Source organism: Phacochoerus africanus, chromosome 6 (assembly GCF_016906955.1).
Source record: "Phacochoerus africanus isolate WHEZ1 chromosome 6, ROS_Pafr_v1, whole genome shotgun sequence".
NCBI lineage: Eukaryota > Metazoa > Chordata > Mammalia > Artiodactyla > Suidae > Phacochoerus > Phacochoerus africanus.
In genome coordinates, this window is record NC_062549.1 from 68,446,491 (window position 1) to 68,469,573 (window position 23,083).

The 23,083-nt window shown below is 46.7% G+C and overlaps 1 protein-coding gene across 1 annotated transcript; it reads right to left on the minus strand.

Moving 5' to 3' along the window:
• Positions 1–297: 297 nt before the first annotated feature.
• Positions 298–22,655, minus strand: VXN (vexin). The gene is made up of 6 exons (XM_047783827.1): positions 22,149–22,655; positions 17,922–17,977; positions 11,342–11,492; positions 7,348–7,409; positions 4,375–4,466; positions 298–2,636 (listed from the first exon to the last, which is right to left on the minus strand). Exons 1-6 carry the CDS (start codon positions 22,213–22,215, stop codon positions 2,453–2,455), a joined length of 612 nt encoding a protein of 203 aa, XP_047639783.1. The 5' UTR covers positions 22,216–22,655; the 3' UTR covers positions 298–2,452.
• Positions 22,656–23,083: the final 428 nt, after the last annotated feature.

Below are 23,083 nucleotides of genomic sequence, written 5' to 3' on the forward strand. Positions count from 1 at the left end.
GGGCACAGAGTGACGGCCGCTGGGCCCCCTGGGGCTTGTGATGGGGAGGAGGGCGAGCCCTGAGAGCACCGGTCGGGCCAGGCCAGGCCCCATCAGAAATGGCCTCGGTGACTGTGGGCAGGGCCTGTAATATCAAAACCAGACGTTGCCTGAGGATGGAAAGAACACTCTGGGTTCTTTCTCACAGTCCTTTTCATTTAGGAAAAGAAGCAATGAGGTCCAGAGGCATAATTCTTTCCCTGTGTGAAAGACCTCGCATCCAGTGAAGGAGCCGCAGGCATACTCTGTGGCGACTGATTAATGTCACAAACAAAGCATACTTTATTTTTATTAGAATTGGCCAATTAAGATGTTCTGTACAAGGCAAACACTTCATCATGAAACAATCAAATTAAAAAATAAATAAGCTCCATCCTACATGGACCCCCAGCTGCCATATATAAATAGAAGGACATTAGCTCTAAAGTAAATAAGATAAATAGTCATAGGATACTCTAATAGGTCCAGTGGAAATCACCTTTGTCCTGGGCCCCTTTATACTGTGGACTTTAGGCCCTCATTGAAAGAGCACTTGATGCTCAGATCTCCAAATCACATTCCAGTGGAAGGGTGGGCTGTTCAGAGTCTAAAACAATGGCTGAGGAGCAGAGGCCAGCCAGGTGGCCTCTTTTCTGCCCCCACCCCAGGCCTTCTTACATTTATTTCACCTGGAGATATGGAAGCAGGTAATTTAAAGGGCAAAAAAACCACGTGGCCACAGAGCAGCAGCATAGGAATAACAGTGGAGTCTGAGGCCAGCAATGTGGCCAAAGTCCTCTTTGTACCAAGAAGAGGCAATTTCCAACCTAGTCTTAGACTACATTTTACCATGGAGTTGCTGGTTAAGTGGATTGGATTAGTTTAAGCTTCTGAGTTAGAAAACAAGCCTTCTGAGGGCAGAGTTGAGGCCACCGGTGACACATATACGATAGGCATATGCCACTACTCTGCTCCACAGGCAGTTGATCACTGCACTCCTTTCTTTCAGATTCCAGCTTCCCAGCACTCTAGGCAGCGTGTGCCAATCAATTATGTTTAGCCTTTGAGATGAAAATTATTTACTAACCTTGGTTCGTCTCTATGTTCTGAAAATTTTGTATGAAGGAGTAGACAGAACACAGGCATTGGAGCCAGACACCTGTATGGGTTAGGTGCCTTCAGACTAACCATTTAACTGCTTTGAAGATGTGTCTAGTAAAGGGGGAAGGCCACCTAAACTCAGAGTGAATAGAAAGATTGGCATAATGCGTGTAAAGTGCTCAGTATCACTCCCAAGACATAGTAGGCATTTAATAAATGGTAGCTATCATTATCATGGTATTTTCAGGCTACTGATTTTGACAATAGAATTAATGATGACATTTCCATTGAAAGAGGGAAAGTATAATATTATACATTAGATTGAACCATGTGAAATTGATAATTATTTTGACCTACAAAAACAAGAATTTCTTCTTGTTCAGTGTAATACATGACTTATATTGTTTACTTGTTCTAACTTTGTCAAATTCTTTCCTTCAAAGATTGTCCCCACAGACTTAGTCCTACCCCTCAAAACTGTCCTCATATCAGTTGCTAGATTAGGCAATGCAAGAAGTCTAGTGGAAAAGTTGAGTCCACTAGCTGGTATCTAGTCACATGACCTCTTTAGGCCTTGGCTTCCCCACCTGTAGGTTGAGAACAACTGTGCTTTAACAGGGACTTTGTGAATGTAAGAGGTAATGGATGGGAGACTGCTTTCAGAAGTTAAAGTAATTATACCAAAGCAAGGTATTATTAATTCCACTAGATTATGGCACTTCAGAAAACACTGGCATTCAAAATTTTAAATCATGTTTTTCTGTAGAAAAATCCGCATGTAAAGAATAGAGAATTCATGCAATCATGCCCATCGAAACCCATCTTCATGATACCCTCGAGTGAATATTAGAACTACTAATATATACAGCGCTTCATCACTAAAAATTGTACCGCATCAAGATGAAATAAATATGGTAACAGGAACAGTGAGAATCATTGTGTACAAGCGCCTCAAACATCAAACTCTTTCATCTATAACCAGAAATTAGAACAACTCATAAGGAAGACTGAGGAATTGCCTGCTTCCTTCCTTGGAGGTCTTAAAATGGGTTGTGAACGTTTGGTTTTGGTGCAGTTCTGCTTCAATACACAGCTATAGAAATTTTGTGACCTCCCAAGTCACTTTCAGACCAATGGCTTTATGGATTCTAAGGAGGAACAGTTTTCTTTTGCCTTCGAGAGAAGTTCCTTTCCATGTCCTAAGCCAGGCGATCAGTTGGTACTGGAGGGTGATGCGCGTGGAGCAGCCGCTAGCAGAGGTGAAGGTGGCTCAGTTCTGATCCAGAAGCTTCCTCCCCTTGCTGTGAACTCAGGGCCCCTGGGGAGGCTCACCTTAGTCGGCCTCAAAGGCGCTGTTGGTAGCTCCCACGTATTCAGACTTCTTCTTGTGCCTGCTCCACATCTTCCGGAGGATGCTGGGGACACTGCAGGAAGCACTGCCTGTCAGCGGTAGGGAGGCTTCTGCTCCCTGAGGGAGGGTTGGGTACTCTTCAGTCATCTTCTTGAGGTTTCTGGACCTACAAAAAAGCCAGGGGTGGGTGGGGAGGACAGTCACTTTGCTGAGCCTGACTGCTAATTGTTGTCCCCAAGAAGAGCAACCAGAGCCTTTGCTCCTCCGCTCACACCTCCTGTGACCAGGGTGGGGGGTTGGGAACGGCCTTTGCATGGGTGAGGGCAGGAGGTGGCCTTGGGCACGCTGGCTCAGGGATCTCAAGTTCTGCTCTTGTTCCAAACTCTACTATCCCGCCCCTCCCACCTCTGCGCATGTGTTACCTTCTTGGTGGAAAGTGAAGGATGCCTGGGGCTGAATCCCACTCCCCACTTACTGTGTGGGCCTCACCTCAACCAGCCTCAGTTTCCTCATGTGCAAAATGAGGATAATTTCAGCCAACTCCCGGGGCTTTGTGCGGAGGAAAATAAGTGTCCAGCACACTGTCAACCTCAAAAACTGTTCATTTTTCTCCTTCCTTGCTCCCCTTTGGTGAAAGAAATGGCCTTCATTTTCTTTCAACAGCTGGGGTCCAGGAGCAGTTGGAAGTGAGCATGTCTAAGCTTAGTGAGAAAGGGGCCATTTAGACCCCTTTGCAATGCAGTGGTGTGGATGGAAAGTGGGCCTGTCTTGAGGCTCAGGGCTGGTTACCCTAGTAGCCAGCCACAGCCCCTGCCTCTCACCGAAGTTTGCTTCTAGAACTTAACACAATCCAAACAGTTTTCTCACTCTTCTTCAATTAGGTCCCAATACACTGACTTCGTTTTTATCATTCATTCTAGAAGGCTGTCTTTCATCTCATAGGGCTTCACACCGGTCTGTCCCTCCTTTAACTCCCTCAGCTTTCAAGGTGTGCACCCTGCGTGTGGATACTGGAGCACATGGCCCCCTATGTGTGAGCATCCAGCCCTTCCCAAGCTTCCCTCCCAGATTGTAAACTGCTTGGAAAATGATGCAACAGTGGCTAAGCTCTTCATACAGTCTCATCCAGTTCTCAAAGGAACCCCTCCAGAGGGATACTATTTATGATCTATTATTATCCCCACTTTAGGGGTTTGTTTTTAAATAAATGAGGACCTGGAGGTCTGAATAACTTGCCTGAAGTCATGGCACGTCAGTGGCGGTGCCCAGCAAGCAGGTGGACCTGAGTGCAGAGCCCACACCCTTCCTCATCCCCGAAGTCACTTTCTGCTCCCTCCAGCCTAGAGGATGGTGGTGGTGGTGCAAAGGGACACAATGAACTGAGTTTAAGACCCTTGCTTGTCACCTTCTTAGTGCCCCCACTGAAGGCAGCTGGGGGATTATCCCTCTGCTACTCCAGCAGCTGGTCCTGGATCAGATTTAATAGTAACATGGGGGTTATCAGTTTGGTTTGAAACATCTGTATCTTCTGTACTTTTTACCTGGGCAGGGCCGTAACCAAATTTATGAGGCATTTCTGACACCAGCATGCCTTTGGGAGGCTGTGAATACGGCCTGTGATTACATTTATCTAATTAACCAAAAATCCTCCCAAATGACACTTCTCCAAGTTTAAAGAGTGGCGTTAATGAAGTGGAAACCATCACAAACACTGCAGCTTAATCCTAGGGAAACAGTTGATGAGGCACTACAGACCCAGGATTATTGCCCTCATTAAAGGTAATTTACAGCTGGCACGGATTTTGTCTGAGCATCTCTGAGACTGTCAACCGGGCCACCTGTTCCTCCTCAGCCACAGAAGCAGCACAGGAGGGGAGCCGAGGCAGCCGGGGCGCAGCACTTACCCTCTGGTCAGAACAGCTCCATTCTCCAAGCCTGGGGCTGCCGCCTCCAGGACAGCAGGGGCTTTCACGGAGATCCGGGCCACCGGAGGCATCTGGGTTGTGAGAAGGGAGTGTGAGGATGTTGCCGTGTTCCTGGTGCTGACATTGCCTGGAGCCTCTGGAAAGGGCATCAGCTAGACTGAACCACCGTCAAACTAGGGCAGTGGTCCTCACGCCAGACACCCCTGGGAGGGTTTGTTAACAATTGCTGAGCCCACCCAGGCTTCTGATTCAGTAGGTGTTGATGTTGGCCTGAGAATCTGCACTTCTAACAAGTTCCTAAGTGCTAGTCCAGGACTCCACTGTGAGAACGACCCACCTAGAGAAACTTGAAAGACAGCAATGCAGTCTAACCCCAGCCCTCTGTCCCCCTCGTACCCCATGGTCTGTCCACTTTGTTGTCAAATCCTACAGATTTTTTTTTCTTTTTTCAGGGCCATATCTGCAGCATGTGTAAGTTCCCAGGCTAGGGGTTGAATCGGAGCTATAGCTGCCAGCCTACACCACAGCCACAGCAGCACCAGATCCGAGCCAAGCTCCTGGAAACACCGGATCCTTAACCCACTGAGCAAGGCCAGGAATCAAACCTGTGTCCTCATGGATACAAGTCAGGTTTGGAACCCGCTGAGCCACAACAGGAACTCCAAATCCTGCAGATTCTTGGTTTGAAATACTGCAGAGGTTAGTGCCATCCCTTTCCTCTGCTGCACCCTGTAGGACCAGTCACCTGGCACCTCCATGCTTCCCACCAGACCCACCACATACCCGGGGCCCCTCCTGGATTCGCAGGCTCTCCCCGCTGTAGGGTGAACAGAGGCCAACTCTGCGCCCTGCTCTTCAAGGCTCCTCAAAACTAGACCCCACCTTTTCTGCCTTCTGTTTTCCCCCACGGGTACCAACTGCAGTCCCAGCAGGGCTGCCCTGCCTTTCCTGATGCTCACACACAGCTCTGCGTCCTCCCCTCTCTGGGTCCAGCCTCATCTGTGTCTGCCCTTCAAGGGCACTTCCTCCAGGAAGTGGCCAGGTTGGTTTCTCTCTGTCTCTTGTCCCCACAGCACTGAGCTCCTATGGGACACACTTTGGCACCCCATCAATTCTGTTTAGGGTTCTCTACTTGTTCCCTATGCTGGTGCAGTCTCCTCGGAAATGGCTTGGTGCGACAGGGGCTGAAAGGAGGTGGTGAGTGCTTAAAAAACATGGGGTGAATGAGAAGGAACTGCCGCCTGAGCAGGGCTAAGTCCAGAGTTTGTTCAGTCAGTGGACCTGGGCTCTGCTCTTCTACCCCAAGCCGCAGGGCAAGCTTAAGGTCACCACATTCCTGGAATTGCTGGGAAATTCCAGGTCGAGGACACTAGGCTTCACCAGCGGGCCAAAGGTTGTGGGCAGAGTTACTGTGCCACCTTGTGGCTTCTCGGGAGCTGTCCCTGCCCACTGTGCCAGCAGTCCTGGCACCATGCTTCTTCCCTGCCCCTGTCCATCCCATTCCCTCCAGTGCATTTCAGCGTCCAATCAGTTTTCGCTGCATGAGCTCTGACTTGCTCTCAGCCCTGGGAGAGGGGGCCTCCAGGGAGCTGCAGGACCCCAGTCACACGTCTCAGGCCCAGGAAAAATGGTCAGTCATGTTGCCTCTATGTCCTCTGCACTGTTGGTGTCTCTCCTTTGTGACCATGTCCCCATCACCATCCTGTCCCGCCCCACCTGGCCTTAGCCTGCCAGCTGCAGCTACCTCTTGGCCAAGAGCACTGTTTGAGGCCAGCCTGGGGCTGGGGGCAGGCAATCCAAGGTGGTGAGCTGCCCTCTTCCCCTCAACCTTTTGGGCTCAGCCAGCTTGCAGCTGTCACAGCCCAACAGCTTGCATTCAGTTTGTGGTGGCAGCCTAGCCATCCTCAGCTTCCCCTGGGTACTAGGTTGGGATGGGGGGCCCCCAACTGTCCCTTCCCTGCCCTTTGGGTGGTTTTCTCAGTACAGGGATGATGTACCCATGATAACTGGATCAGATTTCCCGCACAGATCAGGAGAGAAGTGCTCACATCTCTGTCCAGTTTGTTCCATAAGGACGGGGTGGACCCAGGTACTCCTCCAGTCTCCTCTAGTTCTCCTGATCCATGAGTTTTGAGAGCTGATGCCTCCCAGTATGTTCAAGCTGACCTCACCACTCTGCCCCTTCAGTGCCAGCCCAGAGGGTACCCACATTCACACCCAGGAGACGATGCTGAGATGTGCTTTTTCAGGGTGATGCTGATCTAGACCCAGAGAGGCACTGCCTGATCCCCCCTTCATGGAAGGACAAGCCACCCAACTGGGGGAGGGTGGGCAGCAGGTGGCTCTCAGTTCCCTCAGGAGTCCTTGGCTGCAGAGTCACCTTGCCCAAGGTATCAGCCAACAAGCTATGACAGAACAAGGAGAAAACATAAAGCTTTGTCCCCTGGGTCCAACTTGGACAACCCAGATAGACACTTGTTCCAGAGCTCCCATCTTGCATGGTGGTTCAGCGGTCCCCTCTGCTGACACCCCCGCCCCCCCTGCCCTGGTTGCATACCCCAAGCCCCACACCTCAGAGTCAGCTTCCAGAGAACCTGACCTGGAGCACATGCCCTCTGCAGATGGTGGTATCTTGTGTTTTCACAGCACTCAGGACACCTGCAGCTCTTTACCCCTGTAGCTGCCTGGGAATTCGTCAGGCACATCCACTGAACTTCTTCCCCCCGCTGTTTGGGTGTCCCCTAGGTAATTCATCCTGTTTGCCTAAGAGCTGAATCTATGGCAGCTGGCGGTGTGTCACCAGCTGACAGACTTCAGGAGCAAAGTACCCCCAGCTACGCTTTGCTAGTAATCCTCAGACCTGGACACAGGACATGTAGTCTCTTCATGGCAAAGGAAGGGTAGGAAGTTTAAAGCACAGCATATACAACTAACCAGGCTACTCTTACTTACCAAAGCTTTTCCATAGGCTCGACTGCCACACAGATTTGCCGACTTGGGTTCAGAAATACCACCTGCAAAGTTGAGGGGACATTACTCAGTGGTGCTCTGGGTTCCACCTCCCCCTGCTTCTGCATCAATCAGCCCCTTAGCTGATCAATCACAAGGCGGGAATTTCTAGTGGCCTTCATACCGAGCAGCAAAATCACACAGTAGGCAACAGTTGAGTGGGTCACCTACACCCCTGGCACTCGGGTGGTGGGGGGCTAGAACCAAGGTCTAATGAGGTCACGTGTGTTCAGGTGTTCAGTACGTCTGCCTGCTGTAGGTGCTCAGAGGATGTGCCTTTAGCTCTTCCTTCTTTCCTAAGGCGCCAGATGACAAGAGGTTATCACAGTTGTCTTTTTTTTTTTTTTTTTTTGTATTTTTAGGGCCGCACCACAGCATATGGAAGTTCCCAGGCTAGGGGCCCAATCAGAGGTGTAGCTGCCGGCCACAGCCACAGCAACGCGGGATCCGAGCAGTGTCTGAGACCCACACCACAGCTCATGGCAACGCTGGATCCTTACCCCACTGAGTGAGGCCAGGGATCGAACGCACGTCTTCATGGATGCTAGTTGGGTTTGTTAACCGCTGAGCCACGATGGGAACTCCTATCACAGTTAAGTCTTTACAGCTGGGATCAATCACTTAATTGCTCCTGGACAGCCCTCTATGAAAATGAGCCCAAAGTCCTGCCTGCTGTAGGAAGTAAGCCTCATCCTGTGCAAGGACTGGAGTTTTGAGTCCCAAGACCTGGGCATGAGGTGCACATAAGAACTTTCTATGCCTTTATTTCAGAGGCCCGACCCACTTCTGCAAATCCAGGTGTTGGGCCGAGGTAGCTGGTGATAGTGGGGGAAGCTGGCTTTCAGTCAAGGCCCTCCTGGGGCCGATGTTCCTGGAGGAGCCCCATCCTATCAGACCACAGAAAATAGAAAACTGCCCACCTTGAGGAAAACATCCCAATGCCAATAAAATGAAGTTACAGGACTACCAAGATCCCACCAGAATGTGCAGGGCTCTGGCAGCAGTAATGACAATAGCTCATATTTCTGAGTATTTACTGTGTCAGGTGCTGTGCTAAATGTAAAATAGAAACATTATCTCATTTAATCCCCACCACAACCCTTTCTAGATGAAATGGAGGCTTTAAGAGACACATGGCAATTCTCATGAACCAGGTAAGGATGATCTGGGGAATGGCAGGCTGATCTTCAAGGTGGTCTTGCACGGCTGGGGAAACTTGAGCTTGGGACCCCCCCCCCCCAACCCTAATGGGAGTTGCCAGGTGGAGAGATACAGGGAAGGCAGTGTGTAGAGAGGAGTATCAACGAAGGTCTGGAACATAACAGAATATAATGAGGGGTCAGTTACTCCACAGCTCAGGGTTGTTCTGTGTATGGATTGGCAGGGACAGGGGTGTCATAGGAGGGGGTCCTTGAGGGCCTTGGGCATGGTCTGGAGGCTGGTTGGGAGTGGGGAGGACATAGTGTTTAAAGCAGAGGGATGACAAAGGCAAATTCTGCTTTCGGAGGAGACCCTCTAGTAGCTTTGTGGAGAGAGAGGACCTGGGAGCTGAGGGCTGGGATTGGCCGCCACACACAGGGATGAAGGGAGTGCGGCCCAGGTAGCCCGAGGCAGGGACCAAGAAGGAGAGAGACTGATTACAGAGGAGCTGACACTGTCAGTGGTTAGTGTGGGGAGTTGGGGTGGGGAGGACAACATCTCAGCAGCTTGCTGGAAAGATGGAGAGTGGCCACAGCTGGGAAAGGAAGAGAGGTTTGAAGATGGAAGACGAGTTCCGTTTGAACAAGCTGACTCTGAGCTGTCCAAGGACATCTTGGTGGAGAGGTACCACCGGAAGCCAGTTCCCCCAGGCCTGGGTGGTGGGGTGTGCCCTTTTTGGGCAGTCGAGGCTCATCCGTTCAAGGCTTCAGGATGAGAGTGTGTCTCAGCCGGGCCTCTGCCTTCAGAATCCCTACTATTTCCAAGGTTCTCAGAGCAGATTTCTCCCATGTGAGCAGGTTATGGCATCTAGGAGCGGTCTCCTGTAGCTCAGAAAAGAAACAGGTCTCCAGATGCACAAGGAGACACACAGCCTTCTGATGGGAGGATGAAGATTCATGCGCCAGGCCGGTGCCAAGCCTTTCCTGTGGAGAGCACAGGAGTCTGGCTTTGACTCAGGAGACCCCTCCCTCTCAATCCCTCTGGAATCTGTCAGATTGTGGGAGTTGAAGGAACTGAATCAATGCCCAGCTCCATCTTTTTTTTTTTTAAACTTGACTAGCACATTTTCTGCATGAGCTGACTGTCACACAGTGGGCAGACTCTCTCCATTTCATAATTTACTGTTCTCCTTTTCCAGACCAAGCTTCCATAAGCTCATTAGGGAGGAAAGTAGCCCCTAAAATGGGAAGACATTATTCTCTGGGGGAAAGAGGCAATTAGCTAGGAAATCAGGAGACCTGAGATTTAATTTCAGTTCTGTCACTATTGAGCAGTGTGACCTTGGATAGGTTGCCTCTTCTGTGTATCAGCTGGGGGTGCTTGCAGTAGATCGGTGGGTCTCTACCTTCAGGGTGCATTAGAATCACATGGGAGCTGGCCCCACCCTGGGATTTGATTCAGTAGGTCTTGGGTGGGACCCAAAACTTACGTTTCCAGGAAGTTCCCAGGTGGCTCTGCTTCTCCAGGGATGCCACTTTGAGAACCACCCACAGATCATCTCTGAATCTTTGCTAATCAGTATATTGTCCTTGGACCAACATCAACAAGCATCACCTGAAGGCTTAAGAGAAACAAAATCTGGGGTCCTACTCAGTCCTACTGAATTAGAATCTGCATTAACAACAAGATTCCCAGGTGATTCTTTTGCATGTTAAAATTTCAGAAACATGGCTCTAAATTTCTTTTGTGATTTGGTAGAGAAGATATTCTTTTTCTTTCTACACACATGCACTCTTCCACCCACCCACCTATATATAGAGAAAAATTATCTCCTCTTAATTTGCAAGGCAGATTGTGGTTTTCCTAATGCTTTCACTCTCCACAAAAATGTATATATGTAATCACTTAACGAGAGAATATAGCTTGACTTATGTGTTCTTATATGTAGGATCATAAAAACAGGGTCAGGGTGTTAGTGACCAAAGAAACCTTAGAAAGAGAGAAGATGGATGCATGAGGAGACTACTCAATGGATTCTAATTTCAGTTCTTTTAACAAAGATGTTGACACCTAAAAGCTTTGGAAAAGATGTCCAAGACTTTGTGTATTTTTGGAGTTAAAAATATGAATACCTTTAGGCCGTGGGCATAAGAGAAATAACCTAAACCAGGAATTAAAAGCAAAATACCATTTCAGACTTCAGCAGGCTAGACAGATTCCTGTTTCACAGTGTGGGGGTGGGAACCATTTTTAAAATAGTGTGGCAGGTAAGACCCTGATGTTTCCAGCTTTCAAAACAAATCTGCCTCAAAATTCTTTTTATAGGTGGTTGAAAGGACTTAAGTCATGCAAATTTAAAATGGTGAGATTTTAAGATGGCAGTTGATAAAGAGCCTGTGTGATCTCTCTCACACACACACACACACACCATGGAATAACGTAAGCTTCTTTTGCTTCATGAGTCATGCCTACAGTAGTTTCCTCTCCCCCCAAAGAGAATGATTTTTATTTCCTCAGTCCAGCAGGACTGCCCGTGGAGCTGGGTGGTAGATGAAAGCATCCTTGCTCATTACACAGACCCAGAAGCGAGTGTTTTAAGGAAGAAGGGGTTTTGCCGGGGCTGCTCTGCGGGGCCCGAGAGCACGTGCGCTGAGGGTGGGAGCCGCATACGCACCACGTGGCGCGCCGGAGGACGCCAAGGCTGACCACAGCGGGGACGTAGACACCGTGGCAGCTGCCCTAAGTGGCCCAGTGCCCCCCAGGGAGGTTCCAGGGACCCGGGCCGCGACGCACGTACCAGGCCTGGTGGGGGTCTTGGCCGGGTGGGGTCCCTGCTGCCGCGCGTTCTGGAACCGTCCGGGCCTGCGGGCCTCGCCGTCGCGGCGCTCGCTGCGGTGCGGCAGCAGCTCCAGGGGCCGCGGCGTGTAAAGGTCCGACTCGATCACCACCTGCGCGGGGAAGGAAGGTATTCGGAATGTTATTTTCATTCTCAGCTTTCCTCTGTGGAGGAGTGAGGCCTTGGCGTGCTCTGAGAGCCATCTTGTAGAAGGAGGAAGTAAGACAGCACATGAAAGCCTGAGGAGCCCGGGGGAGGCCCAGCATTTCCTGCTCTGAAAGGGAAGCCACCGTTCCCTTTTAGGAACCAGAACCCCCACCTCTGCCATTCCTTTGCTGTCTGCCCCACCCGCCCCTCCGCTGGAGGGAGGCGGGTTACTTCCCAGGACGTGACTTCTGGCCTAGTCCCTCAGCAGGGGGTCTTCTGGGCCCGCAAAATAAAGAGGAAAGGGCTCAGCTAGGAAGGAAGAGCTCCCTGCCTTGGCTTGCTTAGTGCTCAGTTCTCATTCCCCACAATCCAGAGGCAGCGAGAGGGCCCAGGGCAGTGCATTGGGCCAGCACCAGGGAAGGCGGGCTGGATGCGTGGTTGGGGCCTCCTGAAACCCTCCTCACAGCCTGATTTATATTCTCATCTGTAGGACACTATGCCGGCCAGCTGGCTGCTGCTGGTGGTGTCTGAGATCAAACTGGTCTGAGGGCAGGTTCTTTAGCAACCTAAGGGTGAGATTGGGGAATGGGGAAGGAGCAAAGGGGAGACAAGGGTTTAAAGGGTTTCCCTTTTTTTTTTTTTTGTCTTTTTGCCATTTCTTGGGCCGCTCCTGTGGCATATGGAAGTTCCCAGGCTAGGGGTCCAATCAGAGCTGTAGCCGCCGGCCTATGCCAGAGCCACAGCAACGCGGGATCTGAGCCCCATCTGCAACCTACACCACAGTTCAGGGCAATGCCGGATCCTTAACCCACTGAGCAAGGCTGGGGATCGAACCTGCAATCTCATGGTTACTAGTCAGATTAGTTAACCACTCAGCCATGAGGGGAACTCCCAAGGGGTTTCCCTTTTCGAGGTCAGCAAATTGCTTCCTGGAAGTAGGGAATGTATTTGTGCAACAGCTTCACTCTGGAAATTTATGCTCTCCTGTTGGGCTCAGATCAGAGACCTGGGGCTGCTAAGGAGGAAGACAGATGAGACCTAGGTAATGGAGCAGCGTCATGATTTTAGGAAAGTTCTAGCCCAACTCCCTGATTTTACAAACAGGGACACTGAGGCCAAGGGCAGCTGTCCATAAGGTCACAGAGCTATAAGGGGCAGAGCCTGGACAAAGACCATGGTTTCATGATTCCTAAGTGAGTGCTTTTCATAAGACCCACAGAAGTGCTGACATCTAGGTAAGAATTTTCAAGTGCAATTAATTGTTCACAGAGCATTTGGAAAGATCAGCAGATCTCCAGGCAGATCCCTCCTCCACAAGGTTGAAGTCTGGGAAGAATGTGACATTTGCAATCTCATTCGTCCATCTTTCCTGATGGTGGCACTGCTGCTTATTATCAAGGGGCTGTGAGTCACAGTGATGATGGCTCCGTTGCTTTGGGAGGCCCGACTGACCCACACTTTAGTGTAACTTTATTCCTTTAAGCTATTCTTACGACGTTCGTGACATCAGAACGAACAGGATGTCAATAAAGTTGTCTAAGAATCAGAGGGAATGGGGGGAAGTAATGAAATTGTCTGGAGAAGGAACAGTGTGTGGCTGTAGAAAGAGAAAATATAACTTACGAGGGGTCTAGAGAGGGAGGAAACTTCCACACTAAGGACAGTTCGGAGAGGAAAGAGATATTTGTAAAGGAAAAAACCTGACATCCATGTTGTAGCTCAAGGGGTGAGAATAGATGCAAATAAGAATTTCAGGATAAAGTCATAAATGTTGGGACATTAGAGCAATTACAGAATAGGAACAATTTCTCGGGAGCTCAGAAGCCAAAAGCCAGTTGGATGAGGAAAGAAAAGGCCATGGACAACTCTTTCTTCTCTGAGACTCAGTTTCCCCATTTTAGGTGGGCTAAGACCTTTCTTGTCTTTTCTAGTTTGAATGTTCTGTACAGCTGGGTCTGAGTTTTATGAGCAAAGGATGAGTCAGACTGTTAGGGAAAATCAAATAGAGCTCAAAGGCCAGAGGACCTTTTTAAGCTGTCTCATCTGGACTGCATATTTGAAGACAAGCCCCTAGCCTCTGATTTTTTGTTTTTGATCAAAAGCAATTTTTATATGTATTCATCTACTTGAGTCGTTTTTTTTCCCTTGAAGTAGAACTGTTTTAGAGAGGGAAGGTCATAAACCATAAACATAGCAGTCTTTCTCAAAAATTTCCATTCCCAGGAAAGCTGAGAGTATACTTCTACGGAGCCTGGCTGAAGTCAATTGGATATTCCAGGAGGTGGTGCCCCGTGTTTTGGGGGCTTCACCTCCCCCATGGAGAGTTGTCTCCTTTGTTTAGATTCTAAATCCCTTGAGAAATTTCTTCCCTAGAATTCCCATTTAACTCCTGGAGAGTATGTTTTAGTTTCTACTTTTAAGCTTTTGTAATCATAATTGTGTCCTTATGAAGCCAATAGGTGTTGCTATGAGGGTGATTCAAACAGAAACACTGTTAGAAATTCAAGGCAAGGAGTTCCCTTGTGGTGCAGGGGTTAAAGATTTTGTGTTGTCACTGTAGCAGAAAGAAATTCAAGGCAAGAACTTGGTTGCAAACTAAATATTCCTGATTCACGAGGGATTGTCCCTGAGTCATGAATGCTTTGTGGCTCCTTCAGATCCAGAAGTACAGATCTTAACGTACGGTGGGGTTACATCCTGATATATACCCCCAAATAGCGTAAGTCAAAAATGCATTTAATATACCTAATCTATCAAATATCGTAACTTAGCTGAGCTTACTTTAAAGATACTGAGAACACTTATATCAGCCTTCAATTGGGCAAGATCATCTCACACAAAGCCTATTGTATAATAAAGGTTGACTGTCTCAGGCAACTACTTGAATACTGTACTAAAAGTGAAAGATGGGATGGCTGGCTGGGTCCAGGGTGGTTGTAGGTCTATCAGTTGTTTACCCTCATGATCATGTGGCTGGCAGGAGCTGCAGCTTGCTGTACTGCCTAGCATCACAAGAAGAGTATGTATACCACTAGCCTGGGAAAAGGTCAAAATTCAAAATTCCAAGTGCAGTTTCTGAATGCATTTTGCTTTGGCACCATCATAAAGCTGAAAATCATGAAAGTCAAACCATTGTAAGTCAGAGACCATCTGTAATGTCAAACTCAACTCTTTGACAGAAAGGTCTGTTCTCTAACTCTGAATTACCTCACCAACACCCCTTGCCTTTCCAGTTTTGGTAGCACCAACTGCTTTTTGAAAGTCAGGAGTGTTTTCCTTCCAGACCATGGGCTTAAGTTTTCAGAGATAAGAGAAAGATAAGAATTTCTTGCACTACATCAAAGAACCCACGAAAAGCCCCTCTTTCTTAATATATGAAATAGTCTCAAAAGTCCTTTTTTTTTTTTTTTTGTCTTTTTGCCATTTCTTGGGCCGCTCCCAAGGCATATGGAGATTCCCAGGCTAGAGGTTGAATCGGAGCTGTAGCTGCCAGCCACAGCCACAGCAGCGTGGGATCCGAGCTGAGTCTGCAACCTACACCACAGCTCAGGGCAATGCCGGATCCTTAACCCACTGAGGAAGGCCAGGGATTGAACCCGCAACCCCATGGTTCCTAGTCGGATTCATTAACCACTGAGCCATGACGGGAACTCCTCAAAAGTCATTTTTTAAAAAGATGTACAACTGACAGAAAGATGAGCAAAAGATGTGTCTTTTAACCCATAGGGGGAAAAAATATCAAAATCTAAGAAAAGATGAAGAATGGTATTAATCACTAAAGAAATGCAAATTGAAACAATAAGAGGTTTTCACCTATGAGATTGCCGAAGATTAACGACATTAATACCATATAGTATTAGCTAAGGAGTTCTGGTAAAGTTACTTTAAAACAATTGCTAAGAGTTTGGCAATGGCTATAAAATTTTTTTCAATGTTCATATCCTTTGAGCATTTTCTTTCTTTTTAAAAATTGAGGTAAAATTGACATATAACATTGTGTAAACTAAAGTATAAGGTATTGATTTGATGACCCAGAATTTTCATATCTATGATTTATGCTTATATGCATTTGTATAAGTGTGTAAAAAGTATGTTGAATATTTCTTGGGGCCTTATTTTAGTGGAAAAAATGGGGAAACCTCACTTATCGATGATTTGATTAAATAGTCCAAAAAAACCTTCAGACTTAGTTTGGGTAAAAAAAATTGTAGTATATTATTCATACAGTGGCATACTATGCAGGCTCTATAAAGAATGGGGAAGAGCTATGTGTATTAATTGGATATAAATATGTTCAAAATGTTTGTTGAAAACAAAACAGTAAGTTACTGAGCAATAAAGCATGATAATTATATATTGGTATATGAGAAATTTTCACTTAAAATGCAGGTGCTTATTGAATGCTCAGTATGTGTCAGGCTCTGGACTAAGCACTTTACATGCTTCTTCTGGTGGTTCTTGGGATTTGCCCTCTCATTATCCCCATTTTAATACTGAGGAAGTTGAGTTCCAGAATGCCTCAGCAATTTGTCCAAGGGCACATAGCTAGAAATGGATAGTTCTGGGGTTTAAAACTAGGAAATGGGGAGTTCCCTGGTGGCTCAGCTGGTAAAGGATCTGGCATTATCACTGTCGTGGCACAGGTCTCTGCTGTGGCTCGGGTTTGACCACTGGCCTGGGAACTTGGTGGCAAAACAAAAAAACCCAAAGCAAAACAAAAAAACCCCTGGGCAATGGCAGTTTGACTCTAGCCTCTGTACTTAACCACTATGTTCTACAGCTTCTCAGGATTTTCTGATTCTATATTTTATATCTTTTTAGTGTTTGAAATTTTGTATTGGGCACATACTGCTTCGGGAATTTAAAATGTAAATGTATATCAAACGACAGTGATTAAAATCCAAGGTCATTCCCAGGACACTTACACTTTTTTTTTTTTTAAATGGAGAATAGGATTTAAAAAAATTGGAGGGAGTTCCCGTCGTGGCGCAGTGGTTAACGAATCCGACTAGGAACCATGAGGTTGCGGGTTCAGTCCCTGGCCTTGCTCAGTGGGTTAACGATCCGGCATTGCTGTGAGCTGTGGTGTAGGTTGCAGACGCGGCTCAGATCCCGAGTTGCTGTGGCTCTGGCGTAGGCTGGCAGCTACAGCTCCAATTAGACCCCTAGCCTGGGAACCTCCATATGCCGCGGGAGCGGCCCAAGAAATAGCAAAAAGACAAAAAAATAAAATAAAAATAAAAAATTGGAATACTTATAAACTCAAAATGGTGTTCTACAAAAGAAATTGTGATAGAAATAGAAACTCCAATATAATCAAGAGGAAACAACAGTTTAAATAAACCTTTAAATTAAGATACAGAGATGTATTGACAGCTTTTATATAAAGAATCTGTAAATCAGGAGTCCCATCGTGGCACAGCAGAAATGAATCTGACTAGGAACCATGAGGTTGCGGGTTCGATCCCTGGCCTCGATCAGTGGGTTAAGAATCCGGCATTGCCCTGAGCTGTGATGTAGGTTGCAGACTTGGCTCGGATCTGGCGTTACTATGGCTGTGGTGTAGGCTGGAGGCTACAGCTCTGATTCGACCCCTAGCCTGGGAACCTCCATATGCCATGTGTGTGGCTCTAGAAAGACCAAAAAAAAAAAAGAATCTGTAAATCAAATGAGAAAATCAGTCTCTAAAGACATGTAAACTAATTTTAAGCTAATGCCTGTGCTTATTAAAGTAGTGAAAGATAATACAAAAAAATGAGAGCTGATGTTGGTGGGGTTGGGGTTAATGGTAAAGCATTGTTGGAAACCTGGCGGTTGTTCAGAATTCCTGGTGATATGTGATGAAACTGCAAGCAGAAACTATCCTTTAAAAATCACTGTTCTGTCCTCCACATCTAGCACAGTGTCTTTTACATGTGGTAGGAATGCAAAGATTGGATGGATGGATGAAACTGTTGCTATCCTTTTACTTGTTCATTCTACTTTGAGGCCTGTGCACAACAGAATTAATCCAAAAGAACAGTATTTTTTACAGATTCATTGCACTGCTATTTATAATAGCGAAAAAATGGCACTTTGCAAATGTCAACAATAGGAGAACACTTAGGTCGGGGAGAGATACCCACTATATTGTGGACTCTGATCAAGACCAAAAAATGTCCATATAAAATGAAAATTGCTGTCTGTGCAGAAAGTGATAGAAGAAGGGGGTCTCATTCAGGGCTGTTTGTTGTCTGGCTGACCTTTGTCAGCTATTTGGATTAAGGATGCAGCAGTGACAACATGGGCTATAGAAAATCTTCCTGGTTGTTGAGAGCAGTGGGAAGGGAAGAAGCTAGATAGGGCTTTTAAAAATGCAAGTCAGTAAAAGGGATCAAAATTGAGATTTCCTTACATTCTTGGTTAAGAGATGCTGAGAGCTTTTGACTCTTCTTCTGGCTGGACTGGACACTGCAAAGAGAAAGAAAGGAAAGGTGTTAGAGAACCCTGTGAAGCTGATGGAGAGCAGCAGTCCTGCGAGGGTTTGCACCTGGAGCAGGACAATGGGAAGAAGAGGCGAGTGCACTTGCACTTTTAGGTGTTACTTGGTTAAGTGCACCAAAACTCATAGCAGCCGAAAGGTGAAAACAACCCAAATGCCCATTAACAAATGAATGGATAAACTAAACGTGGTATAGACATACAATGGGATATCATTTAGCCTAAAGAAAGAATAAAATTCTGATACATGCTATGACATGGATGAACCTTGAGAACATTTAGCTCAGTGAAATAAGCAAATATTGTATGAGTCTGCTTGTATGATACCTCACCTAGTCAAATTCATAGAGACAGAAAGTAGAAAAGAGGCTACCAGGGGCTGGAGGAAGGGGGGCCTGGGGAGTGATTATTTAATGCGTACAGGGTGTCAGTTTTAGAAAGATGAAAAAATTAAGAAAATGGATCATGGTGATGGTTGTACAACGATGTAAATGTACTTGATGCCACTGAATTGTGCTCTTAAAAAATGGCTAAATGGTAAAATTTATATTCATGTTTTAATACAATAGGGAAAAAAAAACTTAATCAACCAGAAAAAAGTTACTGGGTTGGAAAAAGGTGTGTGTGTTGTTGAAAGTGGAGACACCCCGGCGTCTCTTTTGCACGTTGATGCCAGAGGGATTTACTTGATTTATGTGAAGTGAAATCCTGCCAAGCCACTGCCTTGCCTAGAGCAGAAATGACTTGTCACATATCAGATAAGTGATCAGGTGAGAGCCCTGTTGTTGTTTTCTGTGGAGGGAGAGCAGCTGTGAAGCCAGGGGTGCAGAGGGCTGGTTAAGAGCCAGGGCTCCAAACTCATTTGACTTAGATGTGACTGTGAACTTGATCACTTGCCCGCTATGTGACTTGAGCGGACCGCTTGCCCTTTCTAAGCCTCACTTTCCTCACCTGGAAGATAGGAGTCAAGCTAGCATCTACCTCAGAGGGTGGTGGAGAGGGTTTGGTGAACTGATCTTTATGAAGCCCTTGGCCACCTGGCTGGGTGAGTTCTCAGGAATTAGTGTGGTGATTACTACCCGATGAGGGCAGGTGGAGGAGGGAGCGCTAACCTCTGGGGACTGGAGATTCCCTTAGGAGTTCTCTTTCTGGAGTTTCCTCTATTTCCCCCTGCTGTTCCTCGACTCCCCTCACCAACCCCTCTGTCGTTGTTTACCCCAAGAGAATAGCTCTGAATGCAGTGGTGCTCTTCCCCCTAGAATTAAACCCACTGGGGAGCTTCAGGAAATAACTTCTGGTATAATTTCATGGTAAAACCACAGCCTTTATCTTTCCTTTAAAGGGCTCTCCTCTCTAGGAAGTAAAAGTATACAACTTGTGCCTTTAAAATACTTAAACACCATAACACTTGCTTAAAAAACATCATAACCTTATTTTTGTGGTGTATTAAGATGGCTCAGCTAAAAACATGTACAGGTATTACGTAGAACCATGGTGTATATGTGTGTGTGTTGGAAAGAGGGATATAACACAACCACCATAAACGTGACAGTGGCACACATTGAGCTTTCCCAGGTGACGCTTATTTCCTTCTCTCATTCACTCCTCAGAGCAGCCCTATGGGGGAGGGTCTCCTCATTAACTCTGTTTTGTAGGTAGGTACTGAGGATGAGGGTTCACATGGTGGTGGAACAAGGCCTGTGCTTTTAAATGCCAGGCTGCTGAACTTGTGCTCTGGTCTATGTTATTATCATTGCATGTTGACTAAACAGGAGCATCTGGGAGGGAGTGTATAACAGGGGGATCATAACCCCTGTTAGAGAAAGTCACACAGCCTCTGTTTCTGCAGGCAGGGACCATGGGAGTGGATGGAGAATTACTGATCTCTTTCATAAGCAGTAACTTAAGACTTAGCACTGAATTCTCCCACTGAGAGCCCTCTGCTTGATGCTCTGGAGAAGGCAAGGTGAGGCAAAATAGGGTGTAGGAAGAGGTGGGCTTCTTCCATGTACAGTCTCAAATGAAACTGCAAATATTCCTTTTCTAGAGAACAGCTTCCTGAGTCTGACATGTCCGTGAATACTGATGACTCTTTGGTTTAATACCAGGAGGTGGCCATGAATAAAAATGGCAAGAAAGAGACATAGGATTGAATATTTATCTTTGACTAAATATATTCATTGCTCTAAATATGGAATAAAAATAGAAATCACATTGATATATTTAATGACTCTTACTTCATGCCAGGTACTGTTCTAGATGCTTTATATACTTTATCTATATTTCATTCCCCCCACTCCTGACCAATAACCTTGAGAGGTTAAGATCTAGCTCTGTTTTTTTAACAAGAGTGGAAACTTAGGCCCAGAGAGGTTAAGTACTTGCCCAAGGTCACACAGCACAGAAGTAGCAATGGGTCTCTTGACTACTCTGCTAAGCAAATGAGGGCAAAGGCCTTGTTCTGAATGATTTTCTTCAGGTGAAGTATGACACTGCTCCTGATTTGCGTAATAAGTTTTTAATTTAAAAAGGCCACTCAGCTTTGATGTTTTTCTCCTTCAAGATTTTTTTAAATGGAAAAATTTACAGAAAATAGACATTTTAACGTTTTTCATATTTGCTTTCAATTTGTTTTCTTATATAAACGAAATAAGAAAATCAGAGGACAAAGTTTGGTTCCCTTTTTACCCTCCCCAATTCCACTTCCTTCCCTCTCTCCAAGGCTAGTATAGTAATATCACCGACTTTTAAGTCTTTCCAGCCTATGTCTTTTATATTTTCCTCCAGATATATATCCATAAACAATACATAGTACTGTTTTGTATTTCCATATTTAATAATGATCACACACATGTAATTTTCAGCCTGCTTTTATTTCTCTCAGCGTTATGCTTTTGAGACCTACCTGTCCATACACATAGATGTATTTCATCCCTGTTGACTGCTCTGGACTATTACAGAGTCTGACCACACTGCATTTTATCCCTTCCCCGCTTCAAGGACATTTAGGTGGTTTTCTGTGTTGTTCTTGGGAACGCAGTGCCCCTGTGAGCCTCCAGGTGTGAGAGTATTTACAGAAGTGGGACTGCTGGGTCAGAGGGTTGGCTTTGACTTTCCAGGAAGTTCCAGAGTCTCCAGAGAGTGTCCCAACTTCAGCACGTGGGTGACTCCCCGCTCTTTTTTGCCTCTCCCTCTAACTGGCAGTAGATGTCTAACGCTTAATTTGTGTTCCGTTGGCTGTCTCTTTGTGGCCAGGCTGTCTCCCTTCCCCCAGCAGTGGCCCTGTCGGTGGCTGACACGGGAAGAAGAAAGGCATCGTTTGAACAGGGGGTCACCAGCAGACCCCCAGCCTTCCGTGTTCAATCTGACAGTGAGACCAGGGGCTAAGTGGCATCCCGAGCTCTCTCAGCAAGACAGGGGTGGCAGGGAGAGTGCAGAGCGCTGGAGAGAGGGTCCAGCTCTGCCGGGGGGGGGTGGGGGAGTGGGGGTGGGGGGTGGGGGGAGCTGTCCAGGACCCAAACCCCTGGGTTCCGAGCTGTCGCCCAGAGCCCTTCCCAGGACTTGACACCATTCACCTCAGAGCACCAGGGCTTTCACAGAGTCACACCCGTGGCAGTGCTGGTTCCAGGTTAACTTTGGGAGCTAGCCCTGGGGTCAGGCCATCACTGGACCACTTCCCTGGACTTGAGCCTGCCGCTGGCAGCCTCCCTCCTCACATTTCAGGGCACAGTTAGACATCATACTTTTGAGTCGGCTGTCTCATTTCAAAAGCCACTTGCTCCCTGGAGGAGAGGAAAGAATCTATCTAGCTGCCCTGGGAATTTCGTTTTCATCTCTCTTTCCTAAAACAATGGCTTGCTGTCACTTTCAGTCAGCATATTGGGTCAGCAGGATTGAATTAAGTGAAATGGGGAGTATTTTAACTGCCCTCATTTTCCCCGTGATGGATTTTTTTCTCAATGATTGACCTTCATCCATGTGCCTCCTTTTCAGAAACAACAACCACAAACACCATCAAAACAGAGACTTATCCGACCTCAGGGACCTGAGGCTTGTAAACCTAGTAAAACAGCACGTGACTGTCTTGACCCTCCTCTGAAGCTGCCACATTAAGGAAAGAGTCAAGGGCAATTTTACTCACCTTTGGAAGGAATCACGGTGGTGAAAACTTCTATATTTTCATCACTGCAGCTGTAAATCTGATGCATCGTTTCAGCCTTCTCTCCCCAAAGGTGCTGGGGAACCGGAGGCCTCTCTCTAAACCCCTAGTCGCGAGGTTTCCTAATCCAGTCTGACTCAGGGATCATTGTGCTGGTCCACAAAAGACAGGCTGGTGCTGTGAGCTCATCTCATTCCAGAGTCTTCCCTGCAACATTTTCTAATCCCATCTGTCTTTTTTTTTTTTTTTTATGAATCCTATTATTGCGAACCTTTGATTGAGCGTGGCGGCTTCAGTCCCCTCCCAGCCAGGATGTATTTAACATTTTTATTTTGCCCGTGTCTGCCGCAGTGAATTTGGAAGTCTTTTGTGAAGTGGTGATGAAGTGAGATCGCCTACTCGGTTAGCGTAGCGCCAAGCGTGGCTGGAGGATTTTACCAAAAAGGAAATGTGAATTTTGGTACCCCCTTTCATTTCAGAAATACAGGGGTTTTTTTCTTCCTTCCCCTCCAGAAGAACTGGCTATTCAGTAATCTGTCATGTGCTAATTTGGCTCCCTTCAAAGTTTCTATTTTAAACAAAAGGACTGTTTTTCCAGAGGATTTTTGGCTCACGCCAGAGCATGACAAGGCTGGCATTTCTAGAGAGCTGTGTGTTTAGTATTTCCTTGTAGAAGCCTGCAGGTGCTTGTAGGGGTGTGGTGACAAGCAGTGCCTGACACTAGAAGTGCCCAATTATAGGGAGGTTATATTTTTATTATTCTAAATATCCTAACATATATTATCCTAAATATCCTATTATAGCCTATATATCTTATATTTTATGTACATAAAATGTGTCCTGTGTATATCCTATATGTGTATCCTATGTATGTATATCCTGTATATCTTATGTTTTATCCTGTATAGCGTGTGTGT

Excerpts from the sequence above, each read along its gene's own strand:
- VXN (XM_047783827.1), bottom strand. The coding sequence starts at position 22,215 with ATGCATCAGATTTACAGCTGCAGTGATGAAAATATAGAAGTTTTCACC. Across the intron at positions 11,493-17,921 it reads AGCATCTCTTAACCAAGAAT|GTGGTGATCGAGTCGGACCT; the intron begins GTAAGGAAATCT and ends TTCCCCGCGCAG. Across the intron at positions 7,410-11,341 it reads CAAGACCCCCACCAGGCCTG|GTGGTATTTCTGAACCCAAG; the intron begins GTACGTGCGTCG and ends TCAACTTTGCAG.